This window comes from Hemibagrus wyckioides, linkage group LG27 (genome assembly GCF_019097595.1).
Source record: "Hemibagrus wyckioides isolate EC202008001 linkage group LG27, SWU_Hwy_1.0, whole genome shotgun sequence".
NCBI classification, from domain to species: domain Eukaryota; kingdom Metazoa; phylum Chordata; class Actinopteri; order Siluriformes; family Bagridae; genus Hemibagrus; species Hemibagrus wyckioides.
In genome coordinates, this window is record NC_080736.1 from 18,954,610 (window position 1) to 18,976,479 (window position 21,870).

Sequence of the window (21,870 nt, forward strand, 5' to 3'; positions counted from 1 at the left end):
CTGAGAGTCTAAGAGCCACACAGTCGGAGAGTCTAAGAGCCCGAAAGTCTGTGAATCTGAGAGCCTGAAACTGAGAGCCTAAGAAGTGTGAATCTGAGAGCCTGAGAGTCTGAGAGTTTGCGAATCTGAGAGTCTGAGCGCCTGAGTAGTCGGTCAGCTATGGTCCCATGACCTTAACACAGTCCTTTCATTGCTCACATACACTCCAACATCTGAACGAATCTGCTACACGTTTTTCTTGGACAGATTTGCTGAGCCGTGCTGTTGGTGTGTCGGTCACTGTGTGTGAGTGATTGAAAGGAGTGTGTGTTGGGGCCCGGTACATGTGACTGCAGGGTCAAAGTGCATTTTTCAAGATGCAGTGTTTAAGAGCAACAAATGTTTCACACACACACACACACACAGGGGAACTTTACAGAGGCTTTCAGCACAGAGACTGTATTTTACTTGAAATAGATAGATAGTCGTTTGTTATTGTCTGAAATGTCTTTTCACTTCTCACAAACACAAATTAACAGACGATCTGTATTATTTTAGTGAACTAAACTAAATGACAAATCACTAACATGAATCGTTCTGAATCCGTGTGTTCAAGTCTTCCCATTTAATTTCATGTAGTGATACTGATTTCTGTCATTTTCTCTCCATCATTAAAAGTGAAACACAAACACATCTGAAGGATGGTCAGCGGTGAAATACTTCCTGGCTCCCTGCTGTGTTTGGATGCCTAGTAGCCATTTAGCGGCCTTTCAGCCATAATTCTCTTAGCGGCTATGTATCAGAAGGTCACCATCATAAACAGATTCAGAAATAGCGCTCAGTGGGCTGTTTATGCATTTACAAGACGACAAAAAGCTTCGAGTAGCATGCTCGTGAGCCAGACTAATAAAATGTGCTCACGAAACTGGACAGATCTTTACACGTTAGCGGGGCGGCCTAGCAGAGTGTAATGAACGACAGGTGAGCGCCGAGGGCCAAGTGGTTTGGAGATCTGTGAATGTAACGCAGCACGACTTGTGTGTTTGAGACGTTTACGAGCCCTCAGTCCTGTGAGGTCGCGCAAGAAGTCAATCAGAAATAGGTGGAACAGCATGACCACTGCTCAGAGAATTAAAAATGACTTTAATCCATGTCTAGATGACAGAGATTACAAGCAAGGCGATGTCCTGCCTCGTCTGGTTGAAGGTGACATGAACGTTTTACAACCGTAGCAAGCTTCTCAGAACAAGACGCCCAAGCAACAGCCATTTCCCCGTCTTTGGGTGATCCGGTGCAAACTGTAGCCTCAGATCCTTGTTTTTTCGACTCCCCATGTGCTCTTCTGCTGTCGTAGTCCGTGCGTCCACCACAAGGTTCGACGTGTCCAGACGCTTTTCTCTCCACCACAGTCGTACAGAGAAGTTATCGCAGCCTTCCTGTCGGCTTTATTGTTCCTCTTTCGTACCGTTGGCTGAAAACACCAGAACCATGAGCTTCTGAAACACTCAGACCAGCAACCATTGAGATCTTTCTACATTTTGGATGATAATTATCTTTAACTGAAGCTCTTGATCTGATGTCTAATTATTAAAAACTCATTAAAACCCAAAAGGAGACAAAAAGTATCATAATGTTTAAGAAATTATAATTAAATAATTATAATTAATATAATATAAAATAGATATAAATATAATAAAAGAAATAATAATAAAAATATATAAAATAATATATTTTATTAAATATAAGTTAAACTTCAAATAACAGATTCTAATGAAATGAACGATAATGCAAAAGATCACAGTGGTATCATTCAATCGACTGCATCCAATTTTACAAATCCCTCTGATATCTCGGAAAATTGCATCACGCTGCCAGCAAGTCAAGCTTGCAATCGATCCTCTATCCTCGTCTCACAAAACATCATAAATCAGAACCTGAGAGATCATCATGAGAGCCGGTGCATTAGCCCCGGCTCTAGATATTTCAGCTCCCGCAAAACACATGCCGTAAGATCCCCCCTGGAGAGCTTGCAGTGTTCATGGGGTGTTAAATTGGCCGCGAACCCAACAGCAGTCTTTCCTGTCTGTTTATTCTGACACGTCTTCGTCTGACTGCGCCGAACCCGAGCTCTCCCTCAGGACCGAAACGCAACTCCTGACCTCTCAAGTGCTTCCAGGGCTGCAGGAGAGGCTAATGGCTAGAGCAGGCCTCTGAATAAAGAAGTCTTTAAAATACATTTGAGGAACAGAAAAGGAAAAAAAATCACAGCTAAAATTTGACTAAATTAAATCAAATAAAATAATCTGTTAGGAATGTTGCGTAATTGTTATTTTTCTAAAAAAAATCTTTAAAGTATTTAGAAAAAACTATGCAAATGAATATAATTAAGCTAATTATTAAAAGTGAATATTTAAATAATATACCTATAATTTGATATTATATTTTAATATAAAATTTTGAAATATAAAATTTGAAATATGTATAAATTTTTAATTATTTCATTAACTCAAATATTTATTTAAATCCCATAAACTTATTTTAGTTTTCTTTTTTGCAATGCAATGTAATAGAACCTGAACTACAGATGATACGCCGTTTCCACAAAAGCTTCTATTTTATAAATACATTTTTAATTTACTGGTCTACATGAGGCTAAAGCGTGTCCAGGCTCTTGGAAAGCGGAGTGGTGTTTATCTGCAGTGTGGCCAGGTGATTTTTTATAGCTGCTAATGTAAGCACGTTTGCTCTGTGCGGGTATGATAGACAAACAAAAATGCTCGTAATTTTTATATAAGAATCGTACTGGTTAGCTGCAATGGGGGGAAAAGGGCAGGAATGATTGACAGGTGAAAAGTGAAGGTTTAGTGAATAAATTAAAAAGGTGAAATTTCCTGATGGGTTGGATTCTGGGTGTGACAGAAAAACCATCATACTGCAACATCAGCACACGGGTGTTTCGGTAAGGCTCGGTCCTGCTCCAGTGGACGGTAAATTTAGCTTGACCGATCACATGACACAGGACGGACTTGCTGGAATGTGGGATTGTTAAAGCCACGGATTTTACAGATGGCTTCAAAGGTTTCTTCTCTCATAAGGACAGAAAGACGGCCAGATGGCCGGGGGAAGACACGCTGACCGCTCTTTTAAAGCCGCATGTAAGAGTCAGAGCTGTGGTAGAAAGTAAGCGTGTTACAGCAGCACAAGGCGGCGTGTATCATATCCTAGCCGAGGGACACTGATGGGCTCTTAAGCTCTTAACTACGTGCTCGAAATCGCGACGGAATTCTGCCTCGCTTGTAAATAGCTTTGGATTAAAGTAAATAAATTTAAATGAGCCGTCCTGTGCTCTTACATTCCTGCTCTTCCTTCGGCTGAGAAATATTCTAAAAGATGCCTGGAAACCGAAACAGACTTTACAGTCCATGTAATCAGAAACTCTTGAGGTAGTTAGATGTTAAATGATTTCTCAGGTAATCTTAGCATGATAAATTCCCAGCAGCTGTGTCTGTAGCGCCCGTGCTGAGGGCAGCTGTGAAATGTGTGTGGTGTAGGAAAAGCAGTCAAACTTAATTACGGTCTACATGCGCAAGTGAGCCGGTCAGGGAAATTCAGTTTCCGAAGTCAATTCTGGCAACCAGCGGGGAAAAATACCCTCCAAAAAAGGTTTTTTTTTTTCAGAAACAAAAGATTTGTAAGTATTAAAATGTAACAAAATGGAAGATGGCTATATGATATTCAGGGTTGCCAGGTCTCAGCACAAGTCCCACTATACTAATTGCAAAAAAAAAACAAAAAACAGATTTAGCCCAAAATATTTTGAAAAGCAATGATCGGAAAGCTCACCATGGAGCACACACATTTCTGCTTTTTTGAATCAAAACTCAAAACATTATTAGGATATTATTATCAGGCTGCGAGTTTGTAGACCAGCATGAAATTCTGTCATTGACGTATACAGTGGAGATAAAAACACACCCCTGTACACTCTCCTGTTAAAACAAGAATCAGAAACATTTTCATGGGAAAAAAGGCGAAATAAAAAACTTGCAGTTATCCAGTTGCATAAGTATGTACACCCCTAAACTGATAGCTCATCAAAGCACCTTTAGATTTTATTACACCACTCTGCGATTTAGGGTACGAGTCCGTCAGAGGACCACATCTCCACTTGGCAGTAGTTTCCTACTCTTTCTTGTAAAAAAAACCAAAAAAAAAAACATTCTAGATCCGGCCGTCCATTGATTTCCAGGTAGGCTTCGGGTCATTGTTGTGCTAAAAGTTCCTTTTAATCTTCAGCTTACTAGCAGACTAGTATTTCTAGCTATTCATGATTTCTCCACTTTAAGAGAAACAGCCCTAAAGCATGATGCAGCCCTTCACTTTTTGGGGTTACTTGATGTTAAAATGTTAAAACTTCTGGCTAAGAAATGTACTTTTACCCGGTTTGACGATATAAAGATCTTAACTAGCTGTTAACTATAACATAACCAAATTGACCAAATAAACATTTTTCTATCCCATTAAAAATCAGAGACGGAGCTCTTCTACTGTTTCGATCTCATGACCTATGATATATTACTAGAGTTATCTCTCAAAAGGCATCTGTCCAAACGCTATAAAAAGACCACAGACAAATAAAACAAAACTGTGCGTGGAATCAGATCTGTTTGGCACGAGTTAAACCTGCCAGAGCAGTTGTTCTGAAAGCATTCCCACCCGCAGATCACCCTGGACGCGAAACACCAACTGTACCATGGCTTGAGAGATGAATGACCAAAAACAATCGATCATACACCAGTAGCTGAGCGATCAATAATTAGATACGTTTCCAAGCTGGCTCTGTATTGATAAAAACACAAAAATACTAGCCACAGACTTTACGCAGCCTGCCCATAGCGCCCGAGGCCATTATTCTCGTCTGTGATTATCCGTAATCGCTTTCAGGCTTTAGTAATGAGGGGACAGAGATTTGTCAGTCGACAAAGTGGCGAGATTCCCTCTCCCATTTGTTCTCTGAAATGTGTGAGATACAACAGGTGTGGGTTAAGTGCAAATGCTAATCGCTCGGTTGTATTGAGATTAAAAGTGACACTTCCTCACTTCACACAGGGAAATGAGATTCATCATCACACCATGGGATATGAAAATGATACTCCGACACAGAGCATAGCATCAACGGCTTGTTCAGCTTTCCGTGGGATGAGGCAAATTCCAAACATATGCTAGATCGTTTGTACTGGCTTTCACGAAACCTCTTAACTAGTCATGTGAAAGGTGAGCATGTCTCAGACAATTACCACTCACCTTTGTCCCCGGTTGGTGTGAGGTAAATCCCGCCCCCGAGAGAGGAAATGACTTCATAGGTGCAGCTTGTAAAAAAGAGGAGCCTCCGGTTGAAACATCTGCAGAACAAAATAAACAAAGGTCACAACCAAGAAACATTCGGCTGGACGTAGTGCTAGTTGGAAAATCCCAAAAATCAAGGTCATCACTGGAAATCTGATGGTTAGGTGATGAAAAGATCCTCCTTGTTTTTGACTCAGCCTTCAATAACATTTCATTGTCCTTCCTCTACTCACCTAAATATCCGACTTTCTTCTACTTTATCCCGCTCGCCGCTCACACATCGTTTGGTTTACAAATGCAAACTTTCAGAAGTCTAAAACTCGCTTCCTAGGACGCCGTGTCCGCCATTGCTAAAACAACTCTGCCCACTGTTATTAATAAACGCCGCCCTGCGAGCGATCCTGCAAGCCACGTGCTCCGGCTGCAATCCGAATGCCCAAACCGCCCCTAAAAATAGACCCTCGCTTCAAAATCACAGCTCATACCTCTTAGCCCCACCTCTCGCACAATCAAACATACTCCTCAAGGGGGAAACTCCATGATTCAGCTTACCTTGGCCAGCAGCGGACGAGTATGCCACGGGGTTGTTATTCAACGCTGAGCCGCGGCATCCTTCTGAGGCGACGGGAAAGTGCAGGGCTCCAAGCGCATGGCTGTGAGAGAGAGAGGGCACTGCTTTTAGACCACAAATCCCAAAGCAGCCTTTCTGGCTTTATCTCATGACCGGGCTCAGATGTAGGTCATTACTTCTGTAAACATAGCGTCAGACCCCCCACCTAATACCTCGACCTTTTTAATAGGGTTAATTAATAGGGAGATTGACTGAAGTGAGGCTCTTGTGGTTACCAAGTCCTCTGCGGTGTTACAAAAACATTCCCTTTAACTTCATGCAAAAGTTGTAAACATATCCTAGGTCTACACCAGATTAGCAGAGTCTATAAAAATCTTTTATGTCTCAGCAACAACACTCTTTGCAGCCTTCTTCTAATAGTCAGGGCAAGTTTCAACTCACAAATTTAAAGTACTCGGGTTTGTTACTCACCCGTCTGTGTACAGCGAGCGATTCTGTATATGCAGCTTGCCCTTCACGTGCTGGTCCCAATCCTAAAAAAAAATTTAAGGCGACACACACCCACAAATCCAGTCAGTCAGCAACAAGCTTCCATAGATCCTCTTTTCCGAGTGTTAGATTCCACGGTCAGGCCAATTAAAAAGTATGGAGCAAGGAATCGGGGAGAGCAAGAATGTTGAATGAAGGAATGAAATGAAAGCAGAACTACTAAACAGTGTGCACATCCTGCCTCCAAAGCCTGCCTCCAGTCGTTTCAAGCCAGCTGCTATATTGGCTTTCACACTAACCTGAGAACAACTGACACTGTGATTAAGTATTCGGCATGAGGTCATCTGTGTTTCAGTAGCAGCTGTTATCCATCACCTTTGTTATCATGAAAGGTCCGTCTCACTTATTAAGTTCACTTGTACACTATAAGTTCAAGGAATTAATCAAGTTTTATAAAGGATGACTAAAACCGTTCTCTAAAGCGAGAGGTGTCAGGAAGAATATCATACGCCACCCCCCCTCAAGCACTTGATCAGTTGCACTCACCTTCAAGTTGTAAACCTTCTTTTCACAAATGGTGCACTGATGGGGTAGGTGCGACGGTGTGACGCCATGATAGTCGTTAAGCTGGTGCGCTTGTAGTGTCATGCCTATCCCCTCCTCACACTTCTGTTGTTGTGGGTATCCCACAAACCCCTGCTGACTGCCAGCAGTGCTAAAACTGAGGCCTCCTGCTGAGCTGAATTTGGGGTCGCCGGTCGGCTCCTCTGGATTGTACAGTTCAGCTCGCGGGCCGATAAATCCGTGCGTGGGTGGTGCCCATGGACTGCCCCCGATGCTCGTTCCCAAATCCAGTTTACCTGAGACAGGAAATCCGGTCGGGTTTGTCCATTGTTCTGTATGTCCGGGGTCCTGGATTTGACTCTCGGAAGAGTAGAAGTCTCTGTGGTAGTTATTTTGGCTGTTGGTTTTGGGACCGCCAGTGCCTCCACACTGTCCTCCTTCACCTGATTTAGTGGCCCCTCCTGTGGTTCCTCCTAGAAACCCTGCCTGAAATTTGTTGGCCTTGTTCCCACTTTCCCCATGTGGGTTGGCATTCTGGCTCATGTTTCCACCTGCTCCATAGTGATTCATTCGGATCCCAGCATGGTTCTGGGTAAAGGCACCCCCTACCAGGGTGCCTATTGGGGTGCCAGGAGGGGGAAAGGATATGGGTGCGGAAGGAAAACCTGTTCCCGGGGCCTGGGGCATGCCGGAGCCCCTAAGTTGGTTAAACAGTGGTTGGGACATGGCCACACTGGAGAGGACTTGATTGAGGACTGTGGCAGCAGCAGCAGTGTTGCTGCTCTGGGCGAGTTTGAGGCGGTGCAGCGTGAGCTGAGCCTGAAGCTGGGCCAGCTGCAGACTTGCCGGAGTAAGCAGCAGATTTTGACCGGCTCCACTTAGCGCTCCGCCGACAGGAAGCACCTTCTTATCAAACTTGTCTCCTGAACCAGTACTGTAATGAGAATGAGGACTAGAAGTCAGTTAAGTGTGAACAGAATGATGCAGATTGAGCAAAAGTATAAAGTAACATCGCAGTGGTACAGGGGTTAGATCATTTTGGGTTCATTGCTGTGTTACTGCTACATTTACCCCTGCAAGTTACCAGTACCTGGAATGCTTGTAATGTACCTGATATATTTTAAGGAGACTGGGAATGTCAGAATGGGTTTCTAGTTTACTCTTGGCTTACAAAGGGTTGCATGGTATTAAAGCATTCCCTCGATCTACAAGAACTATGCTTCTGTATCATTACTCCACTTGTTGCATATTTCTGCAATACAGTTTCATTACTTTAACAGTAAAATACCAGAAAACACAGGGCCTAGTTGGTTATTTTCACGCTTTATGCTTGAACATTTATCAACATCTAAAATTAGAGGAATGTTTTTGTGTGCTCACATAAATACCGACTGTTTTAGGTGAAATAGCGTTGAAATTCAGATTTTATGCTAGTACAATAAACAAATCCATGTTAATTCATTCATTCATTCATTGTCTATACCCACTTATTCCTAGGACTCCTAGGGTCACGGGGGTCTGCTGGAGCCTATCCCAGCGCACATAGGGCGAAAGGCAGGGGTACACCCTGGACAGGTCGCCAGTCCATCGCAGGGCCACACATAGACAAACAACCACACACACTCCATGTTAATTCAGATATGTTCAAATATGAACAAGCAACCCGAGTCATCAGTAATCAGACCCACGATGCAACACAACGTGATTTTGATTCCCAAGCCCTAAATGACCCTGCATTATTGCTGAACTACTATTAGTATTTATTTTGTGAAACTTGCTAAGCCCTGAAGAGAATAAAGTATAGTGGAAGAAACACAAAAATCCTAAGATGGTCAGCATTATCTAAACTGACCACAGACACAGGAGTTAGCACATGTAAGTGCACTTTGGGATGAGAACGTGGTGACTCTGGCTTGTGTCCTGTTTCACTGTCGTTGCCCGTTTCTCTCCTACTGATTAATGTGTTTACAGGCTCACTAAATTTAGCATGCAGTAACACTAATCAAAGCGTGTACAGTATCCTGATCATGCCTGCCTTACGTCATGCATACTAGGTAACATACAGATAAACACAAAATCCCTAAACAGGGAACGGCATGAACTGATGCCAGTTTTTTCAGTTATCCGTGCTGAAACAAGGTCCCTTAAATAGCCAGTGACACTATTAGGCATCGGGATTAATTTCCTTCCAAAAGCAAAACTTGATCTGCCAAGTGGAACCCGGTGTTCTCGTGTCCTGTCAGGAAACAAGATTGCAGTCTGCATGTTTCTTTTTTTTTTTTTTATTGGAATTTGTGCAGCTGAACCTTACAGCAGGATTAACACCTCAGCACCATGGTGTTTCAAGGCGTCTAGGGTTTTGATGTGGACTTAAAGAACAGTTTCCAGATCGTAAAAAAAACATGCCGGGCAAGCCGCTAGCTAACCATTGTTTGATAAGGGGATGGTTAATATAACCGTCAGGACGATTGTTTTCAACAGATCGAGCTATTGCAGCTAGAAAGTCTAAAAAGGTATCATGACATAACGGAGTAGGTGTACGGAATGCACACCCATCCGCTGCTGAAGAAGAAGAGTGTGATGAATGAGCTGCCGGAATGTGAAAGGACACGCGGACTTATTCATACTGGGCTGCGATAACTGCAATCTATCAGTGACACCTTCAAGAGAATGAGCAGCTGATGGAGCTTCACAGACAGCCAGGCTTCATATAGGTTCATTTCAAAAGATCGTAAATCTCGAGCGAACAATTTCCGAGTCACTTCGCAGGCGGTTAAGCAGTCGCAGAAAGCAGTAAGGAATAATCATGTGTAGCACTAAATCAGGTCAGCGCATAAGCCTGAATTAAGAGGGGAGCCATTATTTAGGGTCTGACGTAGCATTCAGAAATGTGATTTTCCGGAGAAAGCATGCCTGTAAGTCCGTGCAGCTGTTGTGCTTTAGGACAGCTGTCTCAGAGAGGGATCTGCCGGTGGCTGCGAAAGGGTCCTGCTTTATGGCTTACACGCAATAAAACATCAACATAAACAATGGTAGCATACCTACGCATGTTGCAGATTACTTCGAATTCCGAGGTTGTGCAAGGCGATTTGCAAACCGACAGATTTGTGAAATGTTAGCATGCAGGGACAGATTAGTTTGTGCAGGTTCGCGCCAATGATGATCCCAAAATCTTATCTAGCTGTGCAAATAAATCTGGGACTAACGGGAGAATTCTGGAGAATTGTTATTTAGAGCTTACAAAATACAAAAAAAAAGAAAAGAATTAAAATTTTCAGCTTGTTATTTTATCTAAAAAGTTCCAGCTTCAAAAAATGCTGACACTGGAGACTCCTTCTGTAAAAAAAAATACAATAAAGTAAAGTAAAATAAAATAAATAAAATAAATAAAATAAAATAAAATAAATAAATAAATAAATAAATAAATAAATAAATAAATAAATAAATAAATAAATAAATGTTTCTTAATCAGTTTAAGTTTCTGGAATTAAAAGATCTATTAATTAATTTGATTAAATTCATCATTAGTTTGTGTGTTAGCATAAATTAAGATGTTGACTTTGACAGATTTCATATTATATTTTTTTTAAGGCGAGAAAAGGAAAGATGAGAGATTTTGCCCAGGTCTGATTAAATCTAGTCTGGAGGTTATGCTCTGCTGCTGCATCCGATGAATGAGATCGAAACAGATGTTTCCTCGTGGTAGATCCGAAGCGGACGTTCTTTAATGTATGAACGTATGAATCACGGCATGCTGTCAGGAAGAATTTGACCATGAAACAGTTTTGTCTTGAAGTGGATGTAAGTGAACTGATGTCTGTTTCTAAAGTCAATACACAAGTACAGACTCATTATATAGCATCAAGTTTTAAAGAAAAAATCTGTAAAATACGACACAACTGTGACATAACAGACATTTCACACCTCGTTATAGGTGAGATTTTCTCATTAAAGGGATGTTCCCCCGACTGGGAAAAACCTGGCAAAGCTAACTCCAAACATTACGCCATCCTACCTTGAGGTTACACGGCTCTAATTCTAGCTCGGCGCTCAATGTGTGTCCTGCATGCAAGTGATACCGCTGTGTTATCACAAATAGAGCATGATTCTGTCTGGTCAACATACCAGCCTGACCGTCAGCGCACCTAAAATTACCATCCTGTTCTCTACAGTGCTCCAGCAAGGGGAGTGGGGGTGGGGAGATGATGGGGCGATGATGGGGCGTAAACATTTTCATCCAATTAAAGCCAAAAGGTCTTTAGGAATTTTTGTGACCCCAAGCTTTGACCATCCTGTGTGTTGTCTATATATATATATATATATGCGTCCGTGCGTCTATCTATCTATCTATCTATCTATCTATCTATCTATCTATCTATCTATCTATCTATCTATCTATCTATCTATCTATCTATCTATCTATCTATCTATCTATCTATCTATCTATCCATCATCCATCTATCTATCTATCAATCCATCATTCCAAGTCTATCTATCTATCTATCTATCTATCTATCTATCTATCTATCTATCTATCTATCTATCTATCTATCTATCTATCTATCCATCCATCCCTCTCTCTCTTTCTCTCTGTCTTGCTCTATCTATCTATCTATCTATCTATCTATCTATCTATCTATCTATCTATCTATCTATCTATCTATCTATCTATCTATCTATCTATCTATCTATCTATCCCTCTCTCTCTTTCTCTATCTATCTATCTATCTATCTATCTATCTATCTATCTATCTATCTATCTATCTATCTATCTGTCCATCATCCGTCTATCTATCTATCAATCCATCATTCCAAGTCTATCTGTGGGTCCGTCTGTCCGTCCATCTATCTATCTATCTATCTATCTATCTATCTATCTATCTATCTATCTATCTATCCACCCATCTATCTATCTCTATCCATCCCTCTCTCTCTCTCTATCTATCTATCTATCTATCTATCTATCTATCTATCTATCTATCTATCTATCTATCTATCTATCTATCTATCTATCTATCTATCTATCTATCCATCATCCATCTATCTATCTATCAATCCATCATTCCAAGTCTATCTATCTATCTATCTATCTATCTATCTATCTATCTATCTATCTATCTATCTATCTATCTATCTATCTATCTATCTATCCATCCATCCCTCTCTCTCTTTCTCTCTGTCTTGCTCTATCTATCTATCTATCTATCTATCTATCTATCTATCTATCTATCTATCTATCTATCTATCTATCTATCTATCTATCTATCTATCTATCCCTCTCTCTCTTTCTCTATCTATCTATCTATCTATCTATCTATCTATCTATCTATCTATCTATCTATCTATCTATCTATCTATCTGTCCATCATCCGTCTATCTATCTATCAATCCATCATTCCAAGTCTATCTGTGGGTCCGTCTGTCCGTCCATCTATCTATCTATCTATCTATCTATCTATCTATCTATCTATCTATCTATCTATCTATCTATCTATCTATCTATCTATCTATCCACCCATCTATCTATCTCTATCCATCCCTCTCTCTCTCTATCTATCTATCTATCTATCTATCTATCTATCTATCTATCTATCTATCTATCTATCTATCTATCTATCTATCTATCTATCTATCTATCTATCTGTCCATCCGTTCATCCATCTATCTATCTATCTATCTATCTATCTATCTATCTATCTATCTATCTATCTATCTATCTATCTATCTATCTATCTATCTATCTATCTGTCCATCCGTTCATCCATCTATCTATCTATCTATCTATCTATCTATCTATCTATCTATCTATCTATCTATCTATCTATCTATCTATCTATCTATCTATCTATCTATCTGTCCATCCGTTCATCCATCTATCTATCTATCTATCTATCTATCTATCTATCTATCTATCTATCTATCTATCTATCTATCTATCTATCTATCTATCTATCTGTCTGTCCATCCGTTCATCCATCTATCTATCTATCTATCTATCTATCTATCTATCTATCTATCTATCTATCTATCTATCTATCTATCTATCTATTGGTCTTGATGGTATAGATCTTTTGGGAATCTGGTGTGAAACTTTGCAATATTTCCAGTAGAAATTAAAATTGAACCCAGATTTGTGTAATCTGTCAAGAATTCGTAGAAACTGAAAAACTTCCATTCTCTTCTGTAATAAAGCCACGTGTTATGTAATATTTTGCGCAGCTTCCATTTGCTGCATCCTTTCCAAAATGCTGAAATGTAAATGTGTAAATGTGTTTTGAAGGCGGCGTGCGTCAGACTCACTCCACAACAACGGAGAACACAAATACAAACACTAAGCTGCTTTTTTCCCCATGACTACATGAATTTGGACATTGTAAACAAGCGTCTCGGGTTAAAAGGATAATTCAGTGCCTTCTGTTAAAACAGCCTGAAATTAGCATCAATAATGAGAATGGCTCGCGCGGCTAAGAACGTCGGATCTGAGACGTCAGAATCAAGCGGGAAGCTTTTTACAGGTTTGTGTTTCTTCCCGTCCTTCAACACTGACCAACAAACAGACAAGTGAGCTTTTCACCGGGGAAGTTAAGCAGACGTGATTATAGCGAACACACACACACACACACACACACACTTCGCACTGCACATCACACACTTTCACTGAGGGATTCGATAAAGGGAGTGTGTGTTACAGCGGGTCCCTCATGTCCGTCATCGTGGTTCATGCTCTTCTTCCTAAAGTCTCACGTTTCAGCAGAGCTCTACACCAGCTGGGCTGATACACACACTCACGCACACACACACACGCACACACACACACGCACACACACACACACACACACACAATATCTCATTTTTCTTTTTTGTTTCTTAAAGAATGAAAATCAGAAATGTTTCTTAACACTATCCAGAAATAACAATTAAAAAATGAACAGTACATGATTTTATTTTTACTGCATATATTAAAATTTAATTGTCCTACTGTTATAATTGCCCATATTTTTATTTATTTATTTTTATTAATTAAAATTAAAATCTTTAGTGCCTTCTCCGAACAGGACAAATATTCTGCTTATATATTAAAAATACTTTATTCTTTATATATAAAAAATTGTTTATTGTTTATATATTAATAATACTTTATTATTTACATATTAAACATACTTTATTATTTATATGTGAAAAATAATGTGTTATTTAAACATTAAAAATGATTTGTTATTTACATATTAACAATACTTTATTATTTATATATTAAAAATACTTTATTATTTAAATATTAAAAATACTTGATTATTTATAAATTAAAGATAAAGTAAATACTATTCGAATATAAACATCTGTGCGAAAAAGATCCTCAGTGTAGCTGATTTTTGTCTCCTTTGTTAGGCCCAGGATTTAGATCAGGCCGAGACCAGCGACAAAATGTTGGATTTGAGACCATCTTGTAACAAATGGAAATGATTGGAATTAATGGGTTTGGAAAATATTTTAATTTGGGGGAATTTAAGTTCATTTAGAAAAAAATATATATTTTAAAACTAAAAAATAGGGGGGGGAAAGCACAAAACTTTACCACTTCAGAACTAAAATTATGTCGAAAAGTATATTAATATTTGAGATATTTTTGAAAAAGTTAAAGTCCTGAGTGAGGCTGAATAATGGGTTTCAACATTTACACTCATTAATCTGACTAAATATATCTCTACAATAATTACTGAATAAAAAAAAACGAGTGTAGTCATTTCATTTATGACCATTTATTTAGATGAATATTTAGTTATGAACAGAAAAATATGAAATAAATGTTTAACTAATATATTTATATTAGTTTAATATTAAAGTTTAATATTATACAGTATTTATTTACCTGTGTGTATGTTTGCCCCTGACACCAAGACAAATTCCTAGTACTGTAAAGTGCTCCTTGCTGACCCTTCGCTGTAAATAAAAATAAATAAATAAAACTTGTTCTGATTCTGATTCTAAATATACAGACATTCAAACCAATATCAATTGTAAATGGTTAAAATCAAATGATGATATATTTTTTTTCCCCCAAATAAAATTGCCATAAACGTTGATATTAGCACAGAGTTGTGTAGGAAACTAAAAAGCCAGCGCTGTCAGGAAAATAAACTCTATCTTTCCACTGTAAAATAAAAGGATAAAAATTGCCCACCATAACAGGTGCTGTGTTCCAGGTAGTGCAGCATTAGCATTAAGATTCATTTTACAGCTAAAAGAAGCTACAGATATGAAAGCAGGTCTGTTTATTTGGTTTGATTCTTTGTTTTAACTAGTTTTTACAGCTAGATTTGTCATTTTTGCTAACAAACAGCATTTAGTTACATGCTTAAACTGGGACATTTGATTCTGAATGTTGATTATTGATTGCATGATGGAGAAATAGCCAATGTATTCTCATTTATTTTCATTTTCCCTAAAGTCCAAAGTTTGTCCAGGCCACAACTTAACTTCCAAAAATTATTATTGTTATTTCACAGAGAACTATTCCCAAAAAGAAAGGGGGAAAAAACAACAACACACAAACAAAACAAGCAAAAATAATAATAATTAAAAATGTAATAAATAAATAAATAAATACTAACAACATTATTCCTGATTCATCACTTCCACACCATATTAAATAAAATAAAAAAGGAAAAACAAATTCCTTTATTTAAAAAAATAAAAAAATAAATTTGCTTTTTTATTTGCTTTTCAACTTCAAATTACATTTCACTAATCTTGTAGCTTAATTTATACAGATTGAGAACAGATTGAATTATATATATATATAATTTATAATGATGTATTAATTTAAATAAAGAATGTCGTATCATAATAAACTGACGCCTCTTTCTTAATTTCTGTGCCTTAATGTAATTATAAAATCTTTACTGTTTATGGCCTGCAAAATGTTTTCTCTTTATTGTTCCGATTATTTAATATGTTAAGTTTGTAAATTTACAAATTGTTAATGTACCTTCACAAAATTTTCAGATTTGGAGTACAATTAAAAAAATAATTTGATTGTTATTATTGTTGCTATTATTATTAATAATAATAGTAACAGTAGTCATATTTAGAGTAGTAGTAGTAAGCATTATGTAATAAAATAATAAACAACTTAAGCAACTCCAGCGATAACAAAAAATAAAAAGAATAAATTGGATGAATATTTTTTTATTTATTATCTTTCAAATCTTTACATATTTCTTATAAAGAATTGAACCCAAACCATTACATTTGATTTCAAACGCTTAAAAGTTTGAAGATGTCTAGTATTATTCACTCTAACTACATTATGTATTTAAAACGTTTCTATATTGAAATATAATATTTATAGATGTTATTTGTCAGTTGTTTAGTTTATATGTTATTCTTTCTAAACCTTTAACAGCTAAACAGTCAATGTAACACTCACAGTTGGACAGCTGTAGTGTTATACAGAATATAAATAGAATATAAATATTTACTTCTGAGTTTTGAGTCATTTTAGAAAGATCACAAAACTTATTAACTTAATAATAATAAAAACTAGGGCTGAAATTTTTGACACTAATAAATAAATATATTTGATAATAATTATAAAGAAAAAGATAGCACCCAGTCACATGAAGTTTATTACATCGTCTTGGAAGACAAACCGAAGAAGGAGTTTCACAGCAACAAGCTCAAAGAGATGCATCAAAGAGTTTCTTTGCTCACACACACACACACACACACACACACACGCACACGCTGCAGCGACTCCAAAAGCTCCACAATAGGAACTGATAAATTAGGCACGGAGATGAGTGTGGAGAGAAAGGCAAGCGTGAATTAGAATGTGCTAAAGTACACACCTCTCTCACTACTTCACTGAGACCACACACACACACACACACACACGAGCAAAAAAACAAAACCAGAACAACAACTGACCTGAACACTGGACGTCCACTAGCATTTTGGCACACGCGTCTCCTTACTGTGACCTCCACTTACCACACACACACACATTCTCTCTGACTTCTCATAGCTGCTCTGCCGTCTCTGTGTGTGTGACTGACTCTAGCAGGCTGCTTTATGAGCGCATGACGGGTTGTGAAATGCCACGAGTGCTTAGCGAAGCCTGGAGACCAGCACAAAGCCAGACACTTGCAACACGCCACCTTTATAAAATACAGCAATAAGTACATTTTTTAATTTTTTAAAAAAATATATAATAATATAAAAATTTAACTTTTTTTTTTTTTTTTTTTTAAATTGTGAAAAAATGTATAAATGTATTTTAGATATTTTTACTAGACTGGATGTGCTAAGGTATAGCAGTGGTTTCTTTCTTTCTTTCTTTCTTTCTTTCTTTCTTTCTTTCTTTCTTTCTTTTTTTTATTTAATCACACCATTGTATTTTTTAATCCTTTAATATGTAGAAATATTTTGTTTTGCTGCATTTAAGGTAGAAAAAACTTTTAAAAATGTAATATATATTTTTATTATTTAGGTATTTTTATTTTTAAAAGATTGTTAGATTTACACACACACACACATATATGTGTGTGTGTGTAAAGTGTAAGAGTGAATGAAATCATCACATCACTCACTGCTGCTCAGTGGGAGTGACGGTTCTGCAGGATTATTGGGAATGCCGTGTCCAAATGCAACACGGTCTCATGTCCAACGGGTCGAGAGACATCGGCGGACAGCTGTCCTTCTACTGCCCTCTCAATGGAACATAGGGGTCATGCGGTCATTTTAAAGTGTCCACATTTGGAAGAAAAGAAAAAAAAAAAGACCGCAGACTGTGTCCGGTGTGACGGTACATTCCTGGTCACTGGCTGATCATAGTGCACTGAGATTCGATGTGATGAGATGCTTTTCGGCTCAGTGCAGATGTACAGAATGACCGAATGAGTGCATCTGCTCTATCGTCCACAAGCCCTGTAGAACTGGGCCCCGTGACTGATCCAGACTGATGAGCGAGCGTGATTTCTGCTGTGATGCTCACGTAAAGACGTCAGAGACCCCCTGGACTAGCTTCGTGGGTTAATAATTCAATTCAAGACTTATGATGACAAGCAGTGTCCTCAACTGACCATCCATTCCCCTCATCCCCCAATTCTGTCTGTCACTAATCATCTGCTCTTGTTTTTCCATCTTCCATGTTTTATTAGCAGCAGCCACGTGTCCCACTGAGGGATGAGTGATTTATAATGATGAATAGAAGCACTGACAGCGCGAGTCTCACACACGAGCAGAAACAAACTCGAGCCACTGCAGGCCAGAACTTTGCTGTTTAAAGTTCATTCATTCATCTACAGAAAGCACTTTATTCTGGTCAGGGTCATGACCTGAACACACTCTGGATGGGGAATGATGGCACCACACATACACACACACACACACACACACCTACAAGCATTTTTTGTGTAGCCGATCCACCACACCAGCATGTTTTTGGGAGGTGGAAAGAAACTGGAGAACCCAGCAGACATGTGGAGAACATGTGAAATGCCACACAGACAGTAACCCGAGCTCAGGAACGAACCAGGGACGCTAGTTTGTCTACAGTTTGCGCTTTTATTTTGGAGTTAGAAAACGAGTGTAACTATCTATCTATTTCACCGTTCCATCTTTAAACTATAGGCCACGCCTCTTGAGTTTGGTGACATCCTTTGGTCCATTTATTTTTTAACAGATGTGTCATATCTTTGCATTACAATCCCTTTAGGTAAGAAAACAAATTGAATGTCTTGTATGACATACTGGTTTAATGTTTTTTTCCCATCACATTCCTGCTGGTTCCTGTTAGGGATTTTGTAGCTACTGGTGAACAAAGCTTCCTTTAATGGGCTGGTGATCAGGAACCATAAGGACTTGTTACGTTTTATTATATGAATAGTTAGAAGTTAAAACGCATTATGATCCATTAAAAAATGGATTTGAATTGCTTTTTCATTTTAATTACTTAAAAACTCAGATCAAATTTAGATTTATTTATTTAAGTTTCGCCCAAATTAGTCCTTTAAATATCTTATATTTAAATATAAAATTTCAATACATTTGTAATTATGCCTTTAAATATAATATAATATATTTATTTATATATTATAGCTCTTGAAGACTGCAGCCAGATTTAATGTTTTCGCTTAAATGTCAGTCAATTCTAAATTATTTTTTATTATAATTATTTACAGAAAATTTGTGTATGAAATAAACAAGTGATCCAAACGCAAATATTTAAGGTATTAAATATTTACTATTTAAATATTTACTTACTTCATTATTATGAACTAACTAACCATTAAAAATGTAATTAACACGTAGAGCTGAACTCAACCAAACATGCTCTAAAAGCACAGAATACGAATTAAACGTGCATCAGTGTAAACTTTATACTGAGTCATTTTCTGTATGCAGCGGTGCCTCAGGCTTGCTCGTTAGGAATAAATGCTAGATATAAATAACTCATTTTTTCTATGTTTCTATACTTCTGTAAAGCCGCTTTGAGACACTGTTAAAAGAGCTATAAAAATAAATTGAATTGAATTAAATTGAAGTTTTGGATGGCACTCAATTACTTTCATAATTGACTCTGATCCTCCTTCTCGATAAATACAGATCTCAGAATCATTCTTCACCCATTTCTCTTCCAATATGGCTGTAGTACTAGGACCTGCTTATCTATTAACATTTAAACCAAATTAAAGTCTTCTATAAGATTATTTTCTGGTGTTGTAGTTTTAGATAGAGCGCGTTTTGTTATTTAGCGTATTAAGTAACACTTCATTAATAAGATATATGTTGCAGTTAAAGCTATATCTTCAATAGGTCATGATTAATACACAGCATAGCTCATACTCAAGTAACTATTAATGCATCAGATGTTAATGCAGGATTATTGATGTATTTTTCCCCTTTATTTCACTGCTTAGAGTTGGATAAATTGGATTAAAACAAATCATTCTAACTTGCAGTGAATATTTATCACCTATTGCCAGGGACGATTCTCGGATTTTCATTTAAGGGGCGCTCAGCCCCTAATGAGGGTATAATAGTAAAAAATAAAAAGATAAAGAAATTAATTAATTACTTAATTAATTAATTAAAATAAAAGTTTGCCTAACAGGGTATGATGGTAAACTTATTGCATCATTCCACTGTATTGCACAGACGTGTATTACATTTGAGTACTGAACAAGCCAAAGATCTTCCTGATCTGACACACACACACACACACACACACACACACACACTTGTCCGCTGATCCTCGCTCTGCGACGCCACGGTCTGCGGATTGAAGAACGCGCTGAAAGACGGGGAAGAGCCGAAGTCTGCCGCCGTTTTCATATGAAATTTAAAGGGGACTGAGGAGATCACCAATTTGTGTAGAGTTTATGGAGAATCGCAGGATTTTTAGGGGGGCTGAGTAGAATTGTTAGGGGGGCTAATGCCTCCCTAAAAATGGCCTAGCGACGCCCATGCCTATAGCTATGAACCTGGATTAATCCACAACAATATATTAGCTAGAAATGTCAAACTCACAACATGCTTTCATGAAGTTCCATGCTTAAGTGTACAGTGTAGACGAGCTCTCTACCAAATCTAAATTTCACATTAGCAGCAGCAAGACGTTTTACACAACACGTCGCTTTAAACTGCGGACAGAGTGTATCCGAGAGCCCTCACTGCCTGTCGTCGATCCCTAATCCGCAGCAGCCATTACACACACATTAGGCTTATGGTAAATGTTCAACAGCTGCTTTAAATGTTTCCGAATTGAAACTGTGCACACTCACACGACTAACTATACGTGCTAGTAAATATGAAGTGACAACGTGGAGAAGTTATAGAGGAAGCTCGGACTGTGAAATGTGACGCTCTTTCGAGCCGCTCTCTCTTGACACGCTGCTATCATCTGAAACTCCTCGCTTAGTTTCTTCATGTGTATACGAGCTGAGCGGGGATGTGACAATAAATGTCAAATGTTATTTAACATTTTAACTACCGTACATCGTGCCAATAAAACCGGCCGACGAGTCTGAAACATCCAAAGAAAAATACGCTTTAGACTTTTTTTAAAAAAGACAAATCATTTTAAAACATTATGGTATTTCTATATTAAATATAATAAAAGTTATAAGTACATACATAAAATATAAAAACAGCAAATCAGCTGCCCCCAAGACATTTTGCAATTACTTGGAAAAATCACAAATAAACAAGCAAACAAACAAATAAATAAATAATTCGGTTTCAAGATAGCCACAGTATTCCAGAAGAGTGCATTAATTTATCACAATTGATGTTGAGATCAGAATGTCATGTTCATCAGAAACCTGAAACGAATCCTACTTTAGCTGTGTGAACTGGAAATCTTGCATGAAATCTGCCTGTAAGCTCTGTTCACACACCAGTTCCTACTTTTCATGGCAGATTTCACATTTTTCAGGATTCCACTTGTGAATCAACATCACCGCCTGGGCACATTAAAATAGCTCAGCTGTTTAAACACAACTTTTGATGATTTTGTCAGCATTTCTATTCTACTGGTTATTCCTCAGGTTCTGAAACAATGCCAATATATAGTAGCTTAAAATATAGCACTGTACAGTATAGTATAGTATAATATAGTATAGTATAGTATAGTATAGTATAGTATAGTATAGTATAGTATAGTGTAGTATAGTGCAGTATAGTACTGTATAATATATTGTAGTGTAATTAGTATAGTATAGTATAGTAGAGTGTAGTGTAGTATAGTGTAATTAGTATAGTATAGTGGAGTGGAGTGTATTATAGTACTGTATTGTATAGTGTAGTGTAGTATAGTATAGTGTAGTGCAGTATAGTGTAGTATAGTATAGTACTGTATAATATAGTGTAGTGTAATTAGTATAGTATAGTGTAGTGTAGTATAGTGTAATTAGTATAGT

General features: G+C 37.8%; 1 protein-coding gene across 2 annotated transcripts in view; it reads right to left on the reverse strand.

Annotated features, from left to right (window-relative positions):
• Nucleotides 1-21,870, reverse strand: part of rbm20 (RNA binding motif protein 20) — a 52,149-nt gene that overhangs the window by 10,099 nt on the left and 20,180 nt on the right. The window contains exons 1-5 of one of the 2 annotated variants that reach the window (XM_058381422.1): nucleotides 16,877-16,988; nucleotides 6,932-7,883; nucleotides 6,368-6,429; nucleotides 5,878-5,978; nucleotides 5,284-5,381 (exon numbers count right to left, since the gene is read on the reverse strand). In XM_058381422.1, the coding sequence (XP_058237405.1) occupies nucleotides 5,284-5,381; nucleotides 5,878-5,978; nucleotides 6,368-6,429; nucleotides 6,932-7,675 (1,005 nt within the window). In that variant the 5' untranslated portion in view covers nucleotides 7,676-7,883; nucleotides 16,877-16,988. Of the gene's footprint in view, nucleotides 1-5,283; nucleotides 5,382-5,877; nucleotides 5,979-6,367; nucleotides 6,430-6,931; nucleotides 7,884-16,876; nucleotides 16,989-21,870 lie in introns of those variants that run through there. The other variant, XM_058381421.1, reaches the window with a different exon arrangement.